This window comes from Penicillium atrosanguineum, assembly GCF_028827265.1.
Source record: "Penicillium atrosanguineum strain IBT 20685 chromosome Unknown utg000008l_segment0_segment0, whole genome shotgun sequence".
Lineage (NCBI taxonomy): Eukaryota > Fungi > Ascomycota > Eurotiomycetes > Eurotiales > Aspergillaceae > Penicillium > Penicillium atrosanguineum.
In genome coordinates, this window is record NW_026623140.1 from 2,792,109 (window position 1) to 2,812,474 (window position 20,366).

General features: G+C 50.7%; 4 protein-coding genes across 4 annotated transcripts; all 4 read right to left on the reverse strand.

The window, feature by feature from the left end:
- Nucleotides 1-771: 771 nt before the first annotated feature.
- N7443_010578 (Zn(II)2Cys6 transcription factor) lies at nucleotides 772-2,672 on the reverse strand (the record flags this gene model as incomplete). The annotated part of the gene is made up of 3 exons (XM_056890634.1): nucleotides 772-1,976; nucleotides 2,031-2,119; nucleotides 2,173-2,672. 3 exons carry the CDS (start codon nucleotides 2,670-2,672, stop codon nucleotides 772-774), a joined length of 1,794 nt encoding a protein of 597 aa, XP_056737125.1.
- Nucleotides 2,673-7,144: 4,472 nt separating this feature from the next.
- Nucleotides 7,145-7,390, reverse strand: N7443_010579 (uncharacterized protein; the record flags this gene model as incomplete). Its single annotated transcript, XM_056890635.1, has 1 exon — nucleotides 7,145-7,390. One exon carries the CDS (start codon nucleotides 7,388-7,390, stop codon nucleotides 7,145-7,147), a length of 246 nt encoding a protein of 81 aa, XP_056737126.1.
- A 2,836-nt stretch (nucleotides 7,391-10,226) lies between these two features.
- Nucleotides 10,227-11,609, reverse strand: N7443_010580 (camp independent regulatory protein; the record flags this gene model as incomplete). Its single annotated transcript, XM_056890636.1, has 1 exon — nucleotides 10,227-11,609. One exon carries the CDS (start codon nucleotides 11,607-11,609, stop codon nucleotides 10,227-10,229), a length of 1,383 nt encoding a protein of 460 aa, XP_056737127.1.
- A 6,597-nt stretch (nucleotides 11,610-18,206) lies between these two features.
- N7443_010581 (asparagine--tRNA ligase SLM5) lies at nucleotides 18,207-19,955 on the reverse strand (the record flags this gene model as incomplete). The annotated part of the gene is made up of 3 exons (XM_056890637.1): nucleotides 18,207-19,433; nucleotides 19,493-19,613; nucleotides 19,687-19,955. 3 exons carry the CDS (start codon nucleotides 19,953-19,955, stop codon nucleotides 18,207-18,209), a joined length of 1,617 nt encoding a protein of 538 aa, XP_056737128.1.
- Nucleotides 19,956-20,366: the final 411 nt, after the last annotated feature.

A 20,366-nucleotide genomic window follows, 5' to 3' on the forward strand; every position in this document is an offset into this window, starting at 1 on the left:
GACTTCATCTGCGACCAAGACTCGACTGTGGAGTGGACAGTCTTGATAAGGCCCAAACACGTGCTACACAAGTAACTCTAGCTCCCTCAGGGCTCTTTCCGTCAAAGTTTGGCAAACATATGATACACGGATATCCGCGAGGGTTCCAATTGAGGCAAATACATACAGAACAGAAGGATATTTACAGCACGAAATAATTCGAACCCGACCAGAACGTCAAAGACAAGACACCATCGTCCACCAGAACACATAACAGAACACATAACACCAGTCATCAAAACAAGATCCAATCCAGATCCAGCATCGAGCCGAACACCAGTCCGTCAAAACACCACTTTTTTTTAGGCTTGACTTTGTGCATTCTCGCGCAGTGCGAGACGGGGAGGATGTACGGTATGTCTCAGACATACACTTCACCTAGGTTTCCTAGGGAAGTCCCAAATTGTACGCTAGAAGAAAAACACCGCGGGCCTCCCCTGCATCTTACGATGCAGATGCAAGTCGGAACACATCAACATCAACATCAACATCAACATCAACAAAAAAACAATAACACCGCATAATACAGTCCCATCCACGAATGATCATTATGCTTAACGGCGCGGATTCACCTTCAGAGCATAAGGAAATAGATCCTCTGGAGAGGGGGACACGCCCCGCTGGGGGGGGGGGGGGGGGGGGGGTGATTTCCCCGGACAAGGACGGACAAAATAAACACAAGAATTGGAGGCCAGGGTATCAGATCGAAAAGTAGTAGAGGAAAAGGTGGGACTAAGTGATAAGGAAGTCCATGTTCATGTCACGGATGATTTTCTCCCAGTCCCAGCTTTCCTCGATGTTCGTGTCCATGATTTCCCATACCCGCGTCACGACCTTGAAGGCAGGTTCGATGTTGCGCAGGTTGGAGTAGGCTTTGAGAGATTCAAAGCCTTTTTGGATACGCTCGCGCTGCTGTTGCTCGAAGGCAGAGCAGCCGAGTAGGAAGAGGGGCATCAATACGATACTGTAAGCGCCTGCGTCCTCGGGCAAACGGTCAAGATATGAGAGGCCGTCGTCAACGACTTGAGCGATCTTTTCACTCGGGCGCGAGGCCCGGATTGTGCGGTATAGATATACCCAGGTTGACTGACGGTAGAGTTGGGCCAGGAACCAGTTTGGTGTTTCCTCCTCGTGAGAGGTCTCCCAGTTGCGGATGGCAGTGTCGACCTGGACAGCCTCACTCAGCGTTTGGTAATCCACGGCAGGCTCGTAACCCTCGTTGAACCGCTGGCGGATCCGGTCGCGGAGCTGGGTGATCTCGGAGATGTAATTGAATAGACCATCGAAGACACCCACGAACATCCCTGCCTGAGCCCCTGGTACGAACTCGGGCAAGCGCATACCGGCCTGGAGAAGAGCGGGGCGCCGGTCCAAAGAGGTCAGGGCGTTGGAAATGTCGTGGTACTGGAAGAACTCGACGATGAACTGCCGGAACTTTTCGTTCCGCGGCTGCTGTGATACGAGGAGGTAGCGGGCGGCGTCCATGTGTGGGCGGTATTCGCCGTTGGTCTCGCCTTCACAGATGGTATTTAAGCTGAGGGCGATCGTTGATGCGATTATCGGGTCTTCAACCAGTAACTGCTGCTCCTCGTCCTGGTCCCCGCCTTGGGATGACGACGCGGTGATGTTGTCCTTCAAGTCTTGGATCGCACGATGAAAGTGGAAGTATTTGCGTTCCTTCAGCTTCGGCTCTGGATCGAGACCGGAAAGATGCGATCCAGACAGACACATCAGTGAATGCATCAACCCCCGGTGTTGTGTGGCCATCGGCAGGAGAATCTCCTTGAACGGGTTCGAGTCATCGTTGACAAGGGTCAGCACGCGACTAAACCCATACACGAAATGATCGAGAAAGCGGCGATCGATGTCGGTTTCGATTCCGTCGATGAGGAGAGGCAGGCTGCGAGGCACGGATACAAGGGTCTGGGTACGGACAGCTGGGAGGGGGTGGTCAGTGTGTTTGTCCCACAGTCCAGATTGAAACTGCATACCATCGGCGATTCTTTGTCTCCCACTTTTCCAGATCTCCTTCGGGGGGTATCCTTCACACACGACCGCATTCTTCTGGCAGTTGAGACAGCTACAACATCGGGGTTAGTATTCTGGGCGCATGGTGGATGTCACGCGACTTACGCAGGCTTGCTCTCATCGCACTTCTTTTTCCGGCGACGACAGGTTATACAGCCGGTCTTCGATCGACCCTTGGTGACCTTGACCTGGCCTCCTGGTGATGGCAGCGGGTGTTTGCGTGGGCGCCCACGTTTCCGTGGAACGGTGACGGGAGCCCCCGCGATGTCCTCCCCGTTCCCCACATCGGACTGCTTGATGCTTTGGATATCCTCCTCCAACTCCTCAACTTTGGGTGCCGCGTCCATCTCTGAATCCAGCATAAAGTCGTGCGATCGGGCAAAAGCCATCGGATCGATGTTTACCGGCGACTGATCGGGGTCGCCGGCCCAGTCGGGGGAATCGGACGAGGTATCATCGGGGCTGGCGCCGGTGCTGGTGCTGGATGTGCTGGCTCGGAGGGATCCGCCGATATTTGAGAGAGTGGGCATGTCCGAACCAGAGCAGTGCTGTAGACCCGAGCCGTTCAGATGGGCGAGAAACGCTGAGTTCTGCATGGACAACATTGGAGGGCCCGGGATAGGGCGCCGACGGGAGAGTCCCAAGCTAGGTAGAGAATGTGTTGACTTGGGAAGGGAATGAAGCGGATATAAATGGGGCGGGGGAGGAGGGGTTAGGAGGCAAGTGTACTGTTTGAGCAGTACTTTTGACGGCTAGGTGGATCAGGCGGAAAGGGATCAGAGAGACCAAAATGAATGAGGGATATGTACCTATTTAACAGTTGGGTAATAGCCTGAGGTCATACGAATGGCCTTATGTGTTTAAACTTTCCATGCGGGGGAGGCTGCCAAGCATGTTGGATCTGACGCCCTGATTTGCAGTGACGAAGCGAGGGAATGGGGGCACTTGAATTGGAAAAAAAAAAAAAAAAAGCAAAATTATTCGTGGTCGATTCTTCCTTTTTGGTGGTCGGTTTTCTTTTTCTTTTTCCTTTTCCGGCAAGTTGCCTTGGATCGCCTCTAAACTCTACAGGATCAACATGGGCCAAGGAGCCCCATCACGCCCCATGAGGGAGAGTAGAACCTAGACGAAAGAGGCAATGGCTATGGTGATGATAATGGTAATGGTAATGTCAGAGATCTAGATCAGCTATGGGGGCTGCCTGGAACAGCCCGGGTGCCTCAGCTCCTATAACAATCCGGTTTGGATAATTCCGTACTTATGACCCCAGAAGGGCTCGGGCCCGCGTCTCACTTGCACTTGCAGCAAATCGTATACTCAGAAGACCAAAAACCTCACCCGTTACTACCCATTAGTACCCAGAAATAACACAACTTGGCCCATCCGTTAAGGGGGGAAGGGTGCAACTGATTTAGTTGGAGTACTTTGGTGCCCACACGGACGGCCGAGGGAGCAAGGGCGGTCTCCACGGGCCTGTCGGGCCCACGCGAACGACAGCTGGTCCGCCGACATTGAAATCTCGTTACGCAACGAGTCCCCTTTGTACGACGACAAATCTGGGGTAAGTGGGCCAGATCATCTCGACCAAGCACGGACGTCCGCCTGCAGGGAATTGACAAGGTTCGGAGTCTACGTATTCCTAATTCCTGGTTCCACCACCGGAGCAATCCGACTGGATTTTCCTAGGGCGGTTCAATAAACCGGAGATTGTGATCAATTGATTCATGGGGTTGAGGTATTTCTTTCCGACTGTTCGGGCCGTGGGTTCAGCCAAGGAACTTTGGTGACAGAAAGAGGCGGGCTTGTGACCTTCGGGGCGTGGGGGGGGAAGAAGAAAAGAGAAGAAGAAAATAAAATAAAATAAAAGAGAAAAGAAAAGAAAAGAAAAGAAATTAAAAGGCGGGACTGGGAATGCGACGAGCCTCGCCTGCGAGTGTATTGCTGTGCAGGGCCCCCAGGATCTGCCGGGTGACCAGAAGGGTAATACTCCTCGTTGATGCAGTCTGGAGTGACTGTACTGCTCTCTCTTGTCTGAGCCCACTTAGCCATCTTGGGCCATCAGCTGAGGGGCGGCAGGCCCAGATGGGGAATCCGCAGTGAGTTTCAGAGTTTCAGCCGATCCCATATCCCTGCTAGTGTAGTTGACCCAGGTACCGAATTGTTCTCGCCGTGGTGAAGGTCAAGCGACTTGATGCGATCCGATGGGGGCTGTCTCCCGATCATGTTCCCTTTTGTCAAATACGACGGGATCGACCTTGGGTACTCCGGGGTAGCCTATGCCCTGTCTCGCAGCTGCATCTAGTGCTGTCCCTTGTTCTGCAAGCTCTACCCCCTCGCTTCGCAATTGACATCCTCAAACACACTGGGTTCATCCCCAAATTGAAGGTTAATCCCGCCCCGTGGTTCAAGTGGAGTTGAACCATCGGGTGGTGCCGAACTATACCCAAGTCAACGAAGCCCCTCCCAAGTGGCTATGGGATTTTCGGAGCGAGAATTCTACACAAAAAAAAAAAAAGAAGAAGAAGAAAAAAACCAGGCTCAGACAATGTGCCAGTCGGCTGTGACGGTCGCGCAGAGGGTCAGCGGTGCCTGGCGCTTTTTGCGGTTTCTCCGAGCCAAAGGGGGATGATGATGATCCACATGTCTGAGGAAAGCAGGTTTGCCGAGTTCCCGATCAGCTTGGATCTTTGACCTCTCCGACTGCTCCGACCTCTCAAGTCGGGCCTGCTTCTGTCAAAGCCGTCCAATCACCCTCGTGTCAGACACATTCTCGCGGCTTCCACACGGTGGAGTGGGCCAGAACGGCACCCTCGTGACTTTCCATGTCATTATTATTATTATTATTACTACTTTCGGTGGAAACGAGGCGAAGGCCCGTCTAGAGCAGGTAGCAAAGGCGCCACCCTATAATATCGCTATAATACCAAGGCGTGGATGCATAAGCACGATCAAGCCACCGGACAGTGGTTCACGGCTCGGAGCACTAAGAATCACAAACGAGCCATGTGGACTTTGTCTGGTACAATGACGGAGGTAATATGCGGGATGGCCACCCAAAACCGCTAAGCGGCCGCGTGCAGGGGGTAAAAAAGATGAGGACGACCAGAGACAATGACGAGTCGGACCCGCTTGACAAATCCAATGTCATGATGCACCCCCAACTGCGGCTCCCCAATAAGAACCTAGTTGATGGTCAGTATACACGACGGTCGCTGGACCGCTTCTAGTCACCGAATGATTCAAGCAGGCGCCAAGAACGGGGCGATCATCGCGAGCTAAAAGTAGCGTTGCCCATCTTCTCGTTTAGCCTTGCTGTTCTCGTGTTGAGGTAGTCCTTTCCCCCTTGAATTCATTTGGTCATCTCGCAGCCCCATCGGCCCAACTGAGAAAGAGGCACCTGGTGTATCGCGCGACTTAGATGCACCCCGCTTCCTCAATCTCCGGTCGACGGATGTTTCACCTTCGGCGCTGACTATTCCAAGTCCATCTATTGGGCGATCGAGTATGGTGCGTGCGATGGCTTCATCAAGCTTCTGATCAAGGCCTGGACAATTCCCAGCTTTGGGAGACTTGAGTTAACTTAGACATCTCACTGTTCACTTCGACTTGGGTTGACCCTGCTGGGACAAAGATTCTCCCGGTTGGTCTGAGCTTCGGAAGAATTCACCCTGAGATTGACTTTCCGTCAAGTCCTCGACTCGATGTAGCAATGTCAAGCGACTGTCGTTCCTCTCCGTCGTGTTGTTTGCTGGATGGTGACAGGTATCCACAGAAGGTAGTTGGGCGTCTACAATCTTGATCGCTCAGGTAGCAATCCCGTCGCTGGTGTAGTTGTCGGTGAAGCGACCCATGGTTCCAAAGCAGACTAAAACAAGTCATCTGAGGAGGTTCCATTCTTCGTGGAATTCTAAATTCGCCCAACTGGATCTATTTTCGAAAAAAAAAAAAAAAACACCTGCAGACCTGGCAGGAAGTTGGCAGGAGGTTGGCAGGAGGTTGGCAGGAGGTTGGCAATTGGCAGCAGTATTGATGCCCAGGGTGTCATATTCATACAGTCAATTAGTGACCCCAGGACAACGGTCGACCGCGATAATCTTTCTTGCCAACCAGTCATATTGAAGAGTTGTAAGGCCATAGCTTCTCAACAATAGCGCGATTTATGTCCCTCAGATTAACTAGCAGTCTAATTTTCTCCTAGATAGGCCACGCTAATGACACCAGTGGCGCGAGTGATAAGATCTAGCGGCATATGCATGACTATCAAGTGCATACAGTTCCCCAGCGCACGGTTGTTGAGATAAGGGTTGACAGGTGCACTCGATAGATAACCTGTGGTCGTTGCGCCACGCATTGACTATCGAAAGATCGATCGTCTGATCCGAGCACCGCGATCGACACTTCGCAGAACTATTGACTGTCATACTTCTTTAAGAGCAGATTTTTTCGTCTAGAGGGGGTGTCTATTGGTTGACCCCTGAATGATTTCATGTAAGGCTCTCATCCCCAGGATTTGACCCGTCTCGGATTGGTATCCGAGTTGCCTGATCTGGAGCTTGGGACTGCTTGGTGATGAGTTCAATTAATGAATCCCGTGCGGGGAATGCAAATGACAAGTCGTGCATATACTACAGTTTGCGCAGGATCTATGTGGCGGATGTCACCTCAATGCATTGCAGGGTGATGACCGTTGTCGAATGAATGTGCTAGATCAGAGCTGGGTGCTGGCCTTGAGGGTGGGATAAGTTGGTGCATCTTGCCTACACATAATATTTGAGCCCCTGCAGGGCATTTCAACCCGGGTTCTCACGGTACATATCAAGGACGGGAAAACCGGAGAGCCGCAGAGGCGAAGAAGCACTATGTATAAGGGGCGCATAATCTACAGAAACGAACGCAAATTTTAGATGCCAATCTGATTATCTCTCAAACTTCTAGGGGGGAAGCCTTGGCAATGCAACCGTATATGAAATTCAAGCTGTCGAAGTTCCAAGCATTCGATGATCACTTCTTCGTCGGGCCACAGTTATGCTTCTGATTGCATTCTTCCTCCGTGTGGTTACCCCAAGCCTTACGATTCTCACCATGGTTTCCCGTAGGACTGGGGCTTGTCAGATTCCTTGATGCTCTTGTCGCCCTTGGAAGCAGAAGTAAAAGCCAAGGTGCTGCCACGTTCCGCGCGGTACTTCCAGTCATGATCCAAGAACTGCTCAATCGCGAGATCAAGTAAGGAGCCAGAGGTCTTCTTGGTGCTGTGGATGACCTCAATGAAGCTTTCTGTACTTTCGGGACCTTTGACGGCTGCCAGACAGACGTGAAGCTCCATCGACGGAGTAGTAGTGTCCCGAAGCAAATGTCTCTTCGCTTCTTTTAAAAATACCTTCTACTTCCGAGCGAACTCGCTGCCAGTCATCGCGCGGTGGTCGTGCGGTATGATAGCTACTGTTTGAGCTTCGTGACGGTTTTCGGATTGACGGGGAGCGAGGGCTGAATAGGCCGTGTTGAAGCAGCTGAGTCGTATGAGGCTCAAAAGAATCCGAAATTACTCATGAGCATCCTCGACGTTACCACGAGCTCCATAGCAGACGGTAAGATGGTAGATCGAAAATGAGGTACGGTCTGCTGGTTGAGCACATGGAAAGGATGAGAAAGGTAGTAAAGTGATTATCGCCTGTCGTATTTCGATTCTGGGTGTAATTTCATACGGTTTGACGTTATCTGGGTGCCTCTGAAGCGCTTCCACCGCGACAACACGAGCCGTGTTTGAGTTGAGTTTAGGTAGATACGCAGGTTGAGCTGGACGTGTGATGATGCCGATCAGAATGCCGCATCATGATGGATTCAGGCCCTGGAGTCCGGTCATGAGGCGATCGTGCCAACCTGTCCAGTCAAACACCATTCAGGGTTGGCACGACGTCATTGAGTCGAAGGTGTTCATCGTGAAGGGGGCGAGTGGCTGTGAAGAGGAGAGTAAGCAAGAAGGTCAATACTGTGCGGTGGCGACAAACAAGACGACCTCGGGAAAGAAACAGAAAATGAGAGTCAGGTAAGAAGACCAGAGACGGTGTAGATAGAAGAATAGAAGATGAAATAAGTTAAATATGGCGAATAAAAGAGATAAAAGTGAGAGATGAATGGGCAAAGTGGGCAAAGCTAGAAGGGGCAGTTGGTCTATCTCACGCAGAAAGTGAATTCGGAGTGTCATATGAAAGACGGTAAGATGAATTAAGAAAAGGTAGAGAGTGAGCTAATCTAGAAGCCTCATCGGTGCCTAACATCGTATAGAAAAGGCGTCTCCATATATTGATCGGTTTCAGGTCAATGGCTGCAGCCACGTAGAATTTTGAACATCAGCTCATGGCAGTAAATGTCTCCCATTAGCTGGGATGCTTACCGTGCGAGTGACCAAGGGTTTTACGGCCCTAGGAATTCAAGGTACCAGCATCTAATGCTCATCCTTCTGCACGCGGGTCATTTCAAGCGTCCAATAAATATTTGTTGCCTAGGCTTCCTTAATATGCAGGAGAAGACGCTGTGCCTCGACTCCCGTCTGGATTCAGTGGCTACGTTGACCACTAGACATGCCACTTTTACTAGTCGGGAGCATCATGTGAGTTAAGAACGATATCGCTTAGCTGGAATGATCCAAAGTGAAGGTGAAAAGTGGCTCGGCTTTGCCGAGGAGAAGAGAAGGAACGGCTGAACGATGAATAGCTTCTGCTCTGTACGGATCAAGAGGATTGTTGGGATGCTGAAGCCTTTGAGGCTATATTCACAATCCTATCGATGAAGAGATTCTAAGTTCTTTTGAATGTAAGGGAACAGTTAGCTACTGCTTATTCAGATTCTGGATCAGTAAAGTCAACCTCAGAAAGAATCTTGGCTAGGACTATTATACGCCTAGTTCTCAGGTTTATACACGACTTGCAATATCGTGGTTATCTAGTTGTAGTTTGGATTGACTTGACTCGAATATATTATGCAGGCAGGGACGGTAAGCGTGCTGGTTGTGTTCATATCAAGTAGGAATTTTTAAGTGTCTTAGATGCTCACGCACATGGATATGACCAGTAAGAATGTAAAACAATATATTGGGAAGAGCTTTGGAAGGGATAACAAAGATCAGGAAGAGGACATCGGGAAGGTGCGGAGGCCTGATACCCACGCATTCACCACCGTAGCAGTTGCTAGCAGCCTCAAGATCACTAAAAGTCCAGATATCCGCTAACCTTCAGATTTGGCTGCTTGCCTCATTTATCTGCACCCTCTGGTGGGAATTCGGGGAATTCGGGGGCCGAGGCTCAATGCGCGACACGTTTCAAGGTTAGCTCTTCCCGTGTCTTGTCGATCGTTACGCCCGAATTTTCGGGCCTTCTCTCTTTTTGCGAAATATCACATTTTGGGAAGATAAGATACCGCCACGGAAGGCACGGCTTTGTTATTCCCATGGGAACGCCTTTGGTTTCTTATGTGTGGACCATGCGTCGAACGCAGCCCTTGAGAGGTATCGTGCTCCAGAGTTTAGGACCGCCGATTGTAGACTCGGTAAACTCTACATTAGCTATGATTGAAACACATGCAGAGAGCCTTTGCCTATTTATAGCACAAGCAAGCCACTATGCCACTGTGGACTCTAGTGCCCCCGAGGGATTACAGGGATGTTCTAGACAATATGTATAGGTATACTCCAACGAGGGTTTATGAGGATCCAAAGACAATGATACGATCTTTCATATTGCCAAGGTTCCAACACTTCCTACATTGAACAAGAATCCACAAATGCATATTGATAAATGTGATCAAGTCAATTTGACTAACCGAAGTAAATACCAGAACCGTATCCCAGCCGTGTAGACCGATCCCAATGCAGAAATGTTTGACAGGGCCGTGAAGCGTAACCCGCGATCCAACACACATAAACAATGCAGATTGCCCCAAACCATGCAATGCTAACGATGACGCAGTATATAAAAAAAGAAAAGAAAAAAAAAAAAGCAAAAGTGGATATCACATAAACAAGACTTCCAGCTCAGTAAAAACAAGCTAAGTGGAATCGATATAACTAGAAACGACATTCGAGAAACCGAAGTGAACTGATCAAGTCATGGGAGGACTCCTGCTTGATCCGGAGAATGTTTGAATAGATATTGGTTGATGAAGGCTTACGCCGTAAACACCCGGTCCAGCTGGCGCAGTGCCCGCATGTCCTCGCCTGCGAAGCTCATTTTCTCGTTGGGAATATCCCGTGGTCCGTCGGCACCGCTGATGGAGGGTTGACGGCCATTGGGACTTCCAGGGCCAGTTGCCGGACCGTCCGGTCCTGCGATCGGAGCCAAGGATGTGCCGCTCATTAATGAGCCGATTCCAGGGACGCCGGATTCGGCTGGCTTGGGCGGGGTGCCCATGGGAACGAGCTGCTGGAGAGAGGCGAGAGATTGCGACTCTCGCTTCAGTATGTGCGGGCTTTGACCGACTCCGTTGACCTGCGACATGACTGATGTTGGTACTCGGGGCGAGGAGAGGCGAGGATCTGCTGCGGGTGGTCCGAAGGAGCGGGGGCTGCGCTGCTCGTGGATAGACTCGTGGATAGTGCGCGGCGATCGCCCTGGATATCCATGTGGTACAGCTGCGGGCGGACCGGATTGTGGATGACCTGAGTCCGGGTGGTGAGGACGATCGTAGGGGCCGGGCAAACCTTGAGGTGGGGGTGGCAGAGCGTGAATGTTAGGTGGGTGGCGTGAAGGTGTTTGATGTTGCGGTTGGCCATAGGGAGGGGGACCATTAGTTGCAGACACCGAAGGTAGATAAGCAGCACCATACGGTACGGCGACAGTCGGAGGGGTAGCCAACGGCGTGGGTGGCCAAGCATACTGGGGCTGATATGATGGTGCATGCGTGGTGCGCGGCGCATAAGCGCCCATAGGGTGAGGCGTGATAGGATAAGCGGCGCCAGCCATCGGACCCCGAGTGACAACTGGGAGGTTCTGCTGGTCATTGACGGTGGACTCTGGATACAAACCCTTCTGCGGTCGTACTTGTTGCAAAGCAGGGTCGGTAGTGGGTTGTTGCAGATTTGCCGCCGAGGGATGCGATCGCGAGTAGTAGCTGATCAAATGAAGATGCTGGCCGGTCGAGGTGGTGATACTGAAGGACTGCTTCATCAATCCGTCCGGCTTATATCGATAACCATCGGGGCCTTCATCGGTTCCATCACCCCGATCGTCATCACTACCCCGGCTCTCTGGCGTCTTGCCAACTCTGGACACTGAGCCTTGGGACACACTACCACCTCCACGCTTGCCCTCCATCTCGCGATATGTCAAAAAGCTGCCAGATACCCGGCTAGCGCTCCATGATTTGCCGTCGGTCCATCTTCGCATACCCGCTTCCCGCTCATCCCAAACAAACACGGAGCCGGATCGAATCGACTGTCGCTCCTTTTCTGAAAGTCGTCGCTGTACTCGCGGAAGAATCCCAACGCGACAGGCTTCGAAAAGAATAATTGCGTCCGCTGGGGTGCGGACGTGCCCGTAGTACGTCTCCATCCAACCTCGTAAGCTAACCGACGACCCCGACGGGTGAGTGACTTTGACGGCCAGGTTGTCTCCGGCTTGAAGATCGTACGGAGTGATTTGGAGCTGGGCGAAATCCCACGGTCCAGGCGAGTATATCAGTGATTTATTGATCAGAATCACTGAAAAGTAACAGGTGAGACGACTGTTCAACTGTTAAAGACTACTTTCCCAAAGGAGGTCAAAGAGAGGGGAAGAAGATGCAAAAGGTGTGGAGAGAGTGTAGGGATCCAGCCATATAAGAGGAACTGATTATCGGATATGGGGTAGGCTGAGTAGAGTGTATGAGACCGGTGTTCTGAGTGGGTAAGGCCGAGCTTTTTTACGTCACCCAACAGGGTTAGGCAGGTGTAATTTTTGGTTTAATCTTTTTATCTTTTCCTTTTTTGGATTTGCCTTTTTGGTATTTTTTTTTTTTTTCGTTTTCGATTTCCTTAAAGAGGGAAAAGACTGAAAGCCAGCCTGCAGAGATTTGTTGTGGGGCAGTGGATTGGGTGGGCGTAAAGAATGCCGACAATAAGGGAAAAAGGAAAATGGCATCAGAGTTTGGGGGGGCGAGTGGGGGTTTAACTTACTTGTCTTGGACCCCACAGGCTTAGGAAGGAGGTGGGTTCACGCCTTGTAGCCGGTGTCTCAGAGCAAAGAAATATTCGACGAAGAATGGAAAAAAGAGGAAAGAGGTAAGAGGTAAGACGAGTTAAGAAAAAGGGATTTTCTGAAACAAGATCAGCAGTCTTGAGCTTGCTATCGGAACCTTATAAAAGGAGTGAAGAATCATCGAAAGAAGGTTAAATAAGGGAAGCAGTCAAAGGGACCGAGCCAAGATCGGACGGAAGTTGCTAAACGCCGAGATTCCAAGAATGGGCGACCGAATGAGAAACAAAGATTACAAAAAAAAAAAAAACTTAATTAAATTAAAATTGTAATACAATAGCCTCTGGGAAACAGAGTTGGGTGGAGACAGGCAACTAAGCTTGAATGATGGAGCGAATGACGATCCGGATGTGATAGGGTAGAACCAAAAAGCACCTAAAAAAATTAAAAATCAAAAATTAAAGAAAGAAAGAGAACGAGAAAGAGAAAAAGAAAAAGAATGAACAATACATACATGCAGGGAATATGATTTGAAATCCGTTGCCGATTATCGCATGACTCCCTTTTATGCATGGGAACCTTGGTCGATACTTAAAGTCGGTCTGGTTGTGGCGAGGCTGAGTTCTCTGGTGGCGGCCGATTCATTGAAATAGCATAGGACATTATTTGTGTAGCTTATACGAATATACGATGTACGGATGTAATAAATGAAATCTAAGCGGTACAAATCATGTCAAGGTTTCTGACCCCTTGGGGAGAGGGGGTCGTGGAGCCGACAGCCTGACTTATGCTAAAAACAGACTCATGGCGCGATCGTTGCCGGTTAACTCGGATAAGCCAAGAGCTAAGACAAGACACCCTTTGGAGAGGCTGTGGTTCGTCATTCCTGAGTTGGCTATGTCGGTCTTGGAAGCTCTTGGAATGGCCTTGGCTAAGCTTACGGTGGCTTGACCAAGGAGGGGGGTAAGCACAGTAAGGTTATTCGCGAGCCTTGGCTTTGCCCCTTCGCAAGGCATCCCCATTCCAGGCGCGATGTGCAAAACGGGCCCATGTCAGCGCGTAAACCCGAGGGAAATTTACTCGAATTTAAAGAGAAGTGGCACCAGGGGAATGTGACTGGTCAGGTCATAGGTACTAGTATGGTCGTAAAATGGATCTGTGTCAGACGCATTCCGAAAGTGGCGCTCTGATCGCAGGAGCAAGGTGGTTAGTGCGCACTCCTGGAAGCTTAAGCTTAATCCAACACGAGGGAGGGCGGCGCTGAACTCTATGCTCGCTTAGAGAGTCCGCCTCCACTCCGGTCCATTTTCAGCCGGTTTCAATTCTCGCTGATGCTTGGCTTTCAGACTAGACCTGGAGAAGCCACCCTTGATTTCCTTTAAATTGCATTCTAATTACTTTAGTTATCTAATGGGGTATCATCGTCCCTCCATCTGTTTGACATAGACACGGACCTCGTCGGACTTTGTTAAAACTACTTCAACCGTGGTTATTGACTCGGACATGAGCAACTCCCGTTTATTTATTTTTTCTTACGACAGAGCCGCTTCTCCGGAGCAACAGGAAACACGCAAGTGGCAGGGGAGGGGGAAATGGACTATCGGGTTTAGGGACTAACGCGACCACGGAAACCCGATCCAATCTCCACTGAGAATCCGGAATCCGATTAATAAGATAGCGAATAGAGTGACGAAGTCGTTGCTATCCGCATCAAAGCGCCCAGGAATTCTAACGGCAGTTCTAGCCCATAGCCACACTTCGAAAATAAAAATACGAGTATCTCGGAAAGAAGCCACAGTGGCCTCGCCTCGTGAATCGTTTTCGTATCCAGTGACGCGGCCATGGTTCTGGTTTTGACTGCACTGACTGCAAAGCTTAGATCCTGGCACCAATAAACCCAAAATAAATGTCAATGTGGATAGCTGTCTTGTACTAGGACACACCATGATTCAAATCGGGCCCCCTTCACCCCCCTTTCTGCCTATCCTACCCGGGGGCATCCAGGTCCACATCAATATTTACCAAGTTTACGTGGGATGCACGGCCGAAGTCCTATGCCGTGTAATGATGGATGGATCGTCGTGTTTAAGTGCATGCAAACGAGAGTCATCAGAAATAGCCTGGGCCCAGGTCTAGGGGAGGAATCCAGGTTTAGGACCACCCCGGTTCGCAGTGCAGCGGGCTGACCTAACGATAAGGTTGGTCTAGGGTAATATTTCCCGCAAATGCAGCGAGCCCTATCGACTTGCAGGTTGACTCCCGTTACGGGTATGCGAGTGTGTTTTTGGTTTTCCAAAAATTAAAAATAATATATAGAATATATAACCATAAAGTAAGAAGATCCACGCGAGGGACCAATAACGGCGGCAGATAGCCGAAATCGCCCGGATACAGCTGTCAGCGGACCGGGGTAAGACCTAACGGATGAGTCTGAATCGCGCAGAGCTCGTAACATGAATCAGGTTTGCGCACGGACTCGACTGGCTTCGCGTATCGCCAACAAAGGCCTTCCAAGGTCGCACAGAGCACGCACACTATAATAGGGTTCGAAGGCTGATCCTAGCAACTTGCAGTTGTTGTTTGGCGTTTCCGGATATAGATTTCGAGATGGCTGGGGGTCCCATGTGTCGGATCCCCCCGAATTAGAGAGCCTTGGAAGGTGGGCTAGGTGCATGTTTCTTTCGGCCCATGGCTGCATCGGATGTCTCATATGTCGATACGACGTGACCTGACGGACCTGACGGACCTGACAGCGCCGGTGTGGGCATTTGACGAAAGCCTCATATTAGAGCGAAATTAAAGAGCGATAAGGGCGAAGAAGCTAGGCATTTGGGCGTTACTACGAGGAGAGCATAAATGCAGTATTGAACTAGTACGCTGCACCAGCAAGGATAACCGTTTCGAAATGATTTGCTCTCTCGGATAAGGCTGCCCAGGGTCCAGCCGATCGAACTGCGCTGCGGCAGATCACGAACATACCCAATACCGTCTCGGTTTTTTATTCATGTTTTATTTATTTTCGTTTTTCACAAGCAATAAGCTAACGCCTCATTTTACCACATGTCGCTCCTTACATGATGTACCATGTGCGAGATCTGTCGAGTTGCTCCCTGTACAAGGAACGTCTCCTTCACCCACTTCTATACAGGAGACATCCGTCCTATCCGCGCGTTTTACTGCATCTGGATAGTGCCAACAGTGGTTTATTCTTGGTAACGAGACTAGCATCTATAAGGACATAGTCCCCGGGGCCGGGAATGCTAGGATGCCCCCCAATCAGGCATAAAGTCGTGCTATCACACAATTTTCCCACACATCTCTCCCCCCCCCAAATGCGTAGTCCGGACAGAACCGACAGAAAGAAGAATAACCCAACACACACGCATCCGATCATCCGAGGCATTTTGGTAGTGGGCCGCGTCTCCGCTGCTCGCTAAAAGCATATCAAGTACCCGCAAGTCAAAAAGCCCTTGCGGGCCAAGCCGACTCAGAATTAGCCGACCGTGGTTCGAGATTGTCTGCAACTGCGGGTTTTGCTTTCTCCATGAATATGGCTCCACTGGGCACTCGGCATTTCCACTACCTTATGTCCGGGTGGCCGTGCGTTTCCTTTCGAACACGGTGTCTACTTCTTGACGGAAGGACGGATACGGATACTGCCCGGAGGCCTAATAATTATGCAGTCGCACTAGCACTGGCACTGGCTACACCGGATTCCGATCGTTCGGTCACTGTGCACCCCGATCACCCTGGTTTATCCTGACAATTAACCTCTGATCTTTGAAGATCGCCTTATTGGGTCCGGCTGCATTTATCAGATGTGATACTTGTAGATTACAGCTTCGTACAGCTTCGTACCGCCCGTAGTGACCTGTGGAATACAACCCTCTAATAAGCCCCCTCGGAGGCCCCGACGCTGGGCGATGACGTGCCCCTGCATGGGCCCCAGCACACGATTGGCATTCCGATCAACTTTAGTCGCGATATGGTTGCGCGTCATGTATTGTCACGCACGGTTGCAACCCTGGAATTAAAGGTTGCCAAGGCGTGATTTCGTGAAACGTCGCACGAGCTTATCTCCACCGACAGAATTAAGGTGTCCCGTGAATTGTTCAAATGGGGAATGTGCTGGGGCTGAAACCGTGACCAATTTTCAGTCGAACAAATCAGACTATCCACGGCATAGGATCATCGAGAGTGTACTGTTCTGTGCTTTCTGTTTCCCGAACGTTGGTGCCTTGGACTACCTAACTCACTAGTGTCATCCTCCTCCATCAGCCAAGAGAGCTATCTGCAGCGTGAATGGTGCCTGGGCTCGCCAAGAGGGCAAGTGGTCCCCCTCTTGGCTTTGGGCTTAGGGGCTAGGCCGTCCTGGTTTGTGGCAACTGTCATCGGCAAGCCTAAATTTACGGAATCCAGGTTTAGGGGAGTGAACCGTGGATGTTCGATACCTAAAATCCTAAAATCCTAATGTGGCGCAACCAGCCGACGGAGTCTTACATGAATCAGCAGAAATCAGCACAAACCATGTGGCGCTGCATTTTTTGAGTTTATGCGTCGGGGAGTTTATTCAGCCGAATACGAAGGGGTTACAGTAATACGAGTTACAAGTCACGAGGATTCCATTTGGGGCTGCCTTGTCTACATACATCGTTGCCTTTATTACTATTTTCTTTTTTTTTTCTCGTTTCTCAAGTCATCTTTTCCATCGCTCATACTTTACTTCACATTGCAATCCAGACTACATCATTTATGATACATCAGAACAGGGATAGGCATGACTCGGACAATGCCCGAATATCCAGCTTATGCTTAACCCCGGTAAGGTTGGGTCCCCCTTTGGCCCGCCGATCCTGGACTCCTGATTTGCATGGCCGTGCACACCTCCTCGCGAAGTCTATTAGATTAAGTCGTTCCAAGGCAGACATTCCGATCTGTCTTGACCCAACTTCATAATTCCATACCATAATTTCACAAGAAAATTTCCAGAGTGTCTCCACACGGAGCTCGGCAGGGATTAGGCGAGCTTGTCCATTAAATAAAGTATTGACCGGCGAAGCCGGCCCACGGACCACGTTTTGGCGGACGGAAACCTACGGTCCTGGATTAATTAAAAAAAAATAAAAAAAAATTAATTACTGATTACTGATTACTGATTACTTTCCCTAGTTGAGTTTATTTACTCGGGGGGCCATGCTAGCCCCGTTTTTTTGCCTTCGGTCGTGGACGCCTCCAAGCACACTAGAGTGCTTGGCCTTGCTTGGACCGGTCCGAGTCCCGGAGCTATACATGTGCTCTATACATCCGTGAGAGCCTCCCTGGCTCGCCCACGGCGCTCGCATGGATTCCTATTTTTAATAGACCTTCGTATACGGGGCCAATTGTCTTGAGTCTCGCCCATGCAAGGCCCTTTTGAATTCTTCCGCCCCCTGCCCCATGCGCCCCCCCCTGCAGCCGTAGCGCTGGGATCCTGGTCCTCGATCGCTCGAAGCTCCAAGCGTTCGTGATCCGCCGTTTTTGGGAGCCCCCTTGGGCGGCCCTTTCGGCCCGTTCATTAAAACTTGTTTTGCCGCTGAGAATTATACGAAACGCGTGGAATATGCACCCTTGAGATCAAGTAACGAATCGTATACCCGGCTTTTGGTTTCGAGTCGCTGATCCTGGTACTCGACGTGAAACGGAAAGTCGTGTCAGGGTGAGATGGGGGCGGATGACTGTTGTTAGGCCATGCTTTCTGTAGTGAAACTGGATTCAAAGGTAGTTTACGACCTGCTGTGAAAGCTTCACCTGAGTGTTGGTGTGATGGGGCCGGGCTTTAGGCCTAATGGTCCTGGCTCTTGCCATCTTTGGAGGTACCCTATACCTATAGACCTGCTGCATACACATCACGGCACTAGAAGAGCAAGTCGTTTGCCAATGCTGGGTGTTCGTTGTTAGGTCTATAGTACAGTTTTATATACACTCGCCAGTCGTGCTTTAACAATCGGCTCGGCCGAAATACCGTGGGAATGACACAACGTCTCGGACACTAGAAACTCCGGACAGGTAGCCCAGGAACCGATCAAATCCGAGTCCGAAGCCTCCGTGGGGCGCAGAGCCCCAACGGCGGAGGTCAGCATACCATTGGAGATGGCCCAGATCCTCGCTTGGGGACAGGTGAGGGTAGAACGGCTCGGTAGGGGCTGGAGCGTCAGGGTCCGTAGAGGCACGTTTCTTGATCAGGCCGTACTCGCGCATGTTCTGGATGATATTGGGCAGGCGATGCTCGCGCAAAGAGCCACCAGCGACTTCGCTGACCTCAGGGAGAAGCAGGTCAAAGCAGGCGACCGTCTCTCCTGGTGTGCTCTCGTTCTCACCGACCTGCGATGGAGCCATATAGAACGGCTTGATGGCTTTGGGGTAGTTGGTAACGAAGACCGGACTGCCCTGGTGAAGCACCTCGACAAGGTACTTCTCGTGTTCGGTCTGTAGACCTCCGTCCCATGTCGGAGGATGCTCAAATGAGGCACCGTCCTCTGCAACCGCCTGCTGCAGTTTTTCAATGGCCTGAGTGTATGTGATGCGATGCCATCTAGGACCGTCCATCAGGGCAATCCATCTTTGACGTAGATCCTTCGCCGGCTGATCTGGGCTGATTTCCTGTCCAGACTCGCCAGTCCGCTTTGCTGACAATATCTCCTGTCCAACGGGACTCTCGTATAACCGACGGGTCAAGTTACGAAGCATATTCTCCACCAAACCCGTGAGCGAATCCAAGTCATACATGAAGTTAGCCTCAGCCTCTAGCATGTAGAACTCGCTGAGATGACGCGGGGTGTCACTCTTCTCTGCTCGGAACACGGGCGTTAACGTCCAGACATTGCCCAATTCGGCGGCATATGCCTCGAGGTGTAATTGCGACGATACGGTCAAGTATTTCGGTGCTCGGAAGAAATGCTCGGTCTCGGAGTCGGAAGGCGCGGCGGCGCCCCGCGGAAGAAGCGTGAATGTTTCGCCTGCGCCCTCACAATCGGAAGATGTGATTATCGGAGGCTGAACTTGTGTGAACCCACCGTTGGGCATTGAATGGAAGACATTGCCTAGCTGGAATAGACATTCGGAGCGGAATCGGGCAAGAAGCGACTGGAACGGCGTTCGTATGCGAAGATGGGGGATTTGGCGGAGGTAATCGACAGTTTGATACTTTTTTTGGATTGGAAACGTCTGCGATTGAGATGCGAAAGTCAGGTTGCTTCTCCGCGGATATTGCAATAAAAGCTTACCTCCGGGTCCGATGCTCCGACAACAGTCACATCGGTTGCCTGAAGCTCATGTGTCTGCTCCTTGCCAGGCGGACATGCTTTCCATATTCCTGAGATTTCGACTGCGGCGCCAGTTGAAAGACTGAAGCAATGATCGCGTTAGATCTGATTCATGACAAGCAAGCTGCGCGTCGCAACTTCCGGGGGCAACGTACTCAGCAGCTTGTGCCGACTTCAAGATGGCCTGCAATGGTTCCACAGTAGAACCATCTGAGATTTCTGCAAAGGCAAACTTTTTTTGCTTTCGGACGGATCTAATGAATCCATTCACTTTGACTTCCTGGTCTTCCAAGCTGCAGGGTCCCTCCTTCTTGCTAGCTTGGAGGATCTGTGCACATCGAAGAAGTACGGGACGTGCATTGGGTGTTGAGCTAGATCCAAGTCTTGCGACAGACGTGGCGAAGGTCCGCCGCCATACCTGCATGGCTGAGTTAATAGTGCTGTGTTGGTTGAGTGATGGCCGGAGGTTGCGGGCGGGAAAATCCTCGGCGGAGTTCGGCCGACCGCCGATCTCGACGCCTTTGCTTCTCGCCTGGAGCTCGTGTAGGGATTGACAAAGGTTCAGTGATGAACATTCTCATATCTAGACATGTACCAACTTCAAGCGCTTTATTTTTCATGATTGTTCACTACCGACTTTAGAAGCCTGGGAGTTGACCGGGCCCCAGGTTCTACACATTTATATAATGCAGAAAGGATTCGAAGACATGAATTGAGATTAACTAATTGCTAGACTATTATCCAGTTTGGAACGAGGCAAGATCATTAAACATGAAAAATTCGTAAAATCCGAAAGCTAAAAGCCAAACAGACCTAAAGGGAACGATCCAGCTGT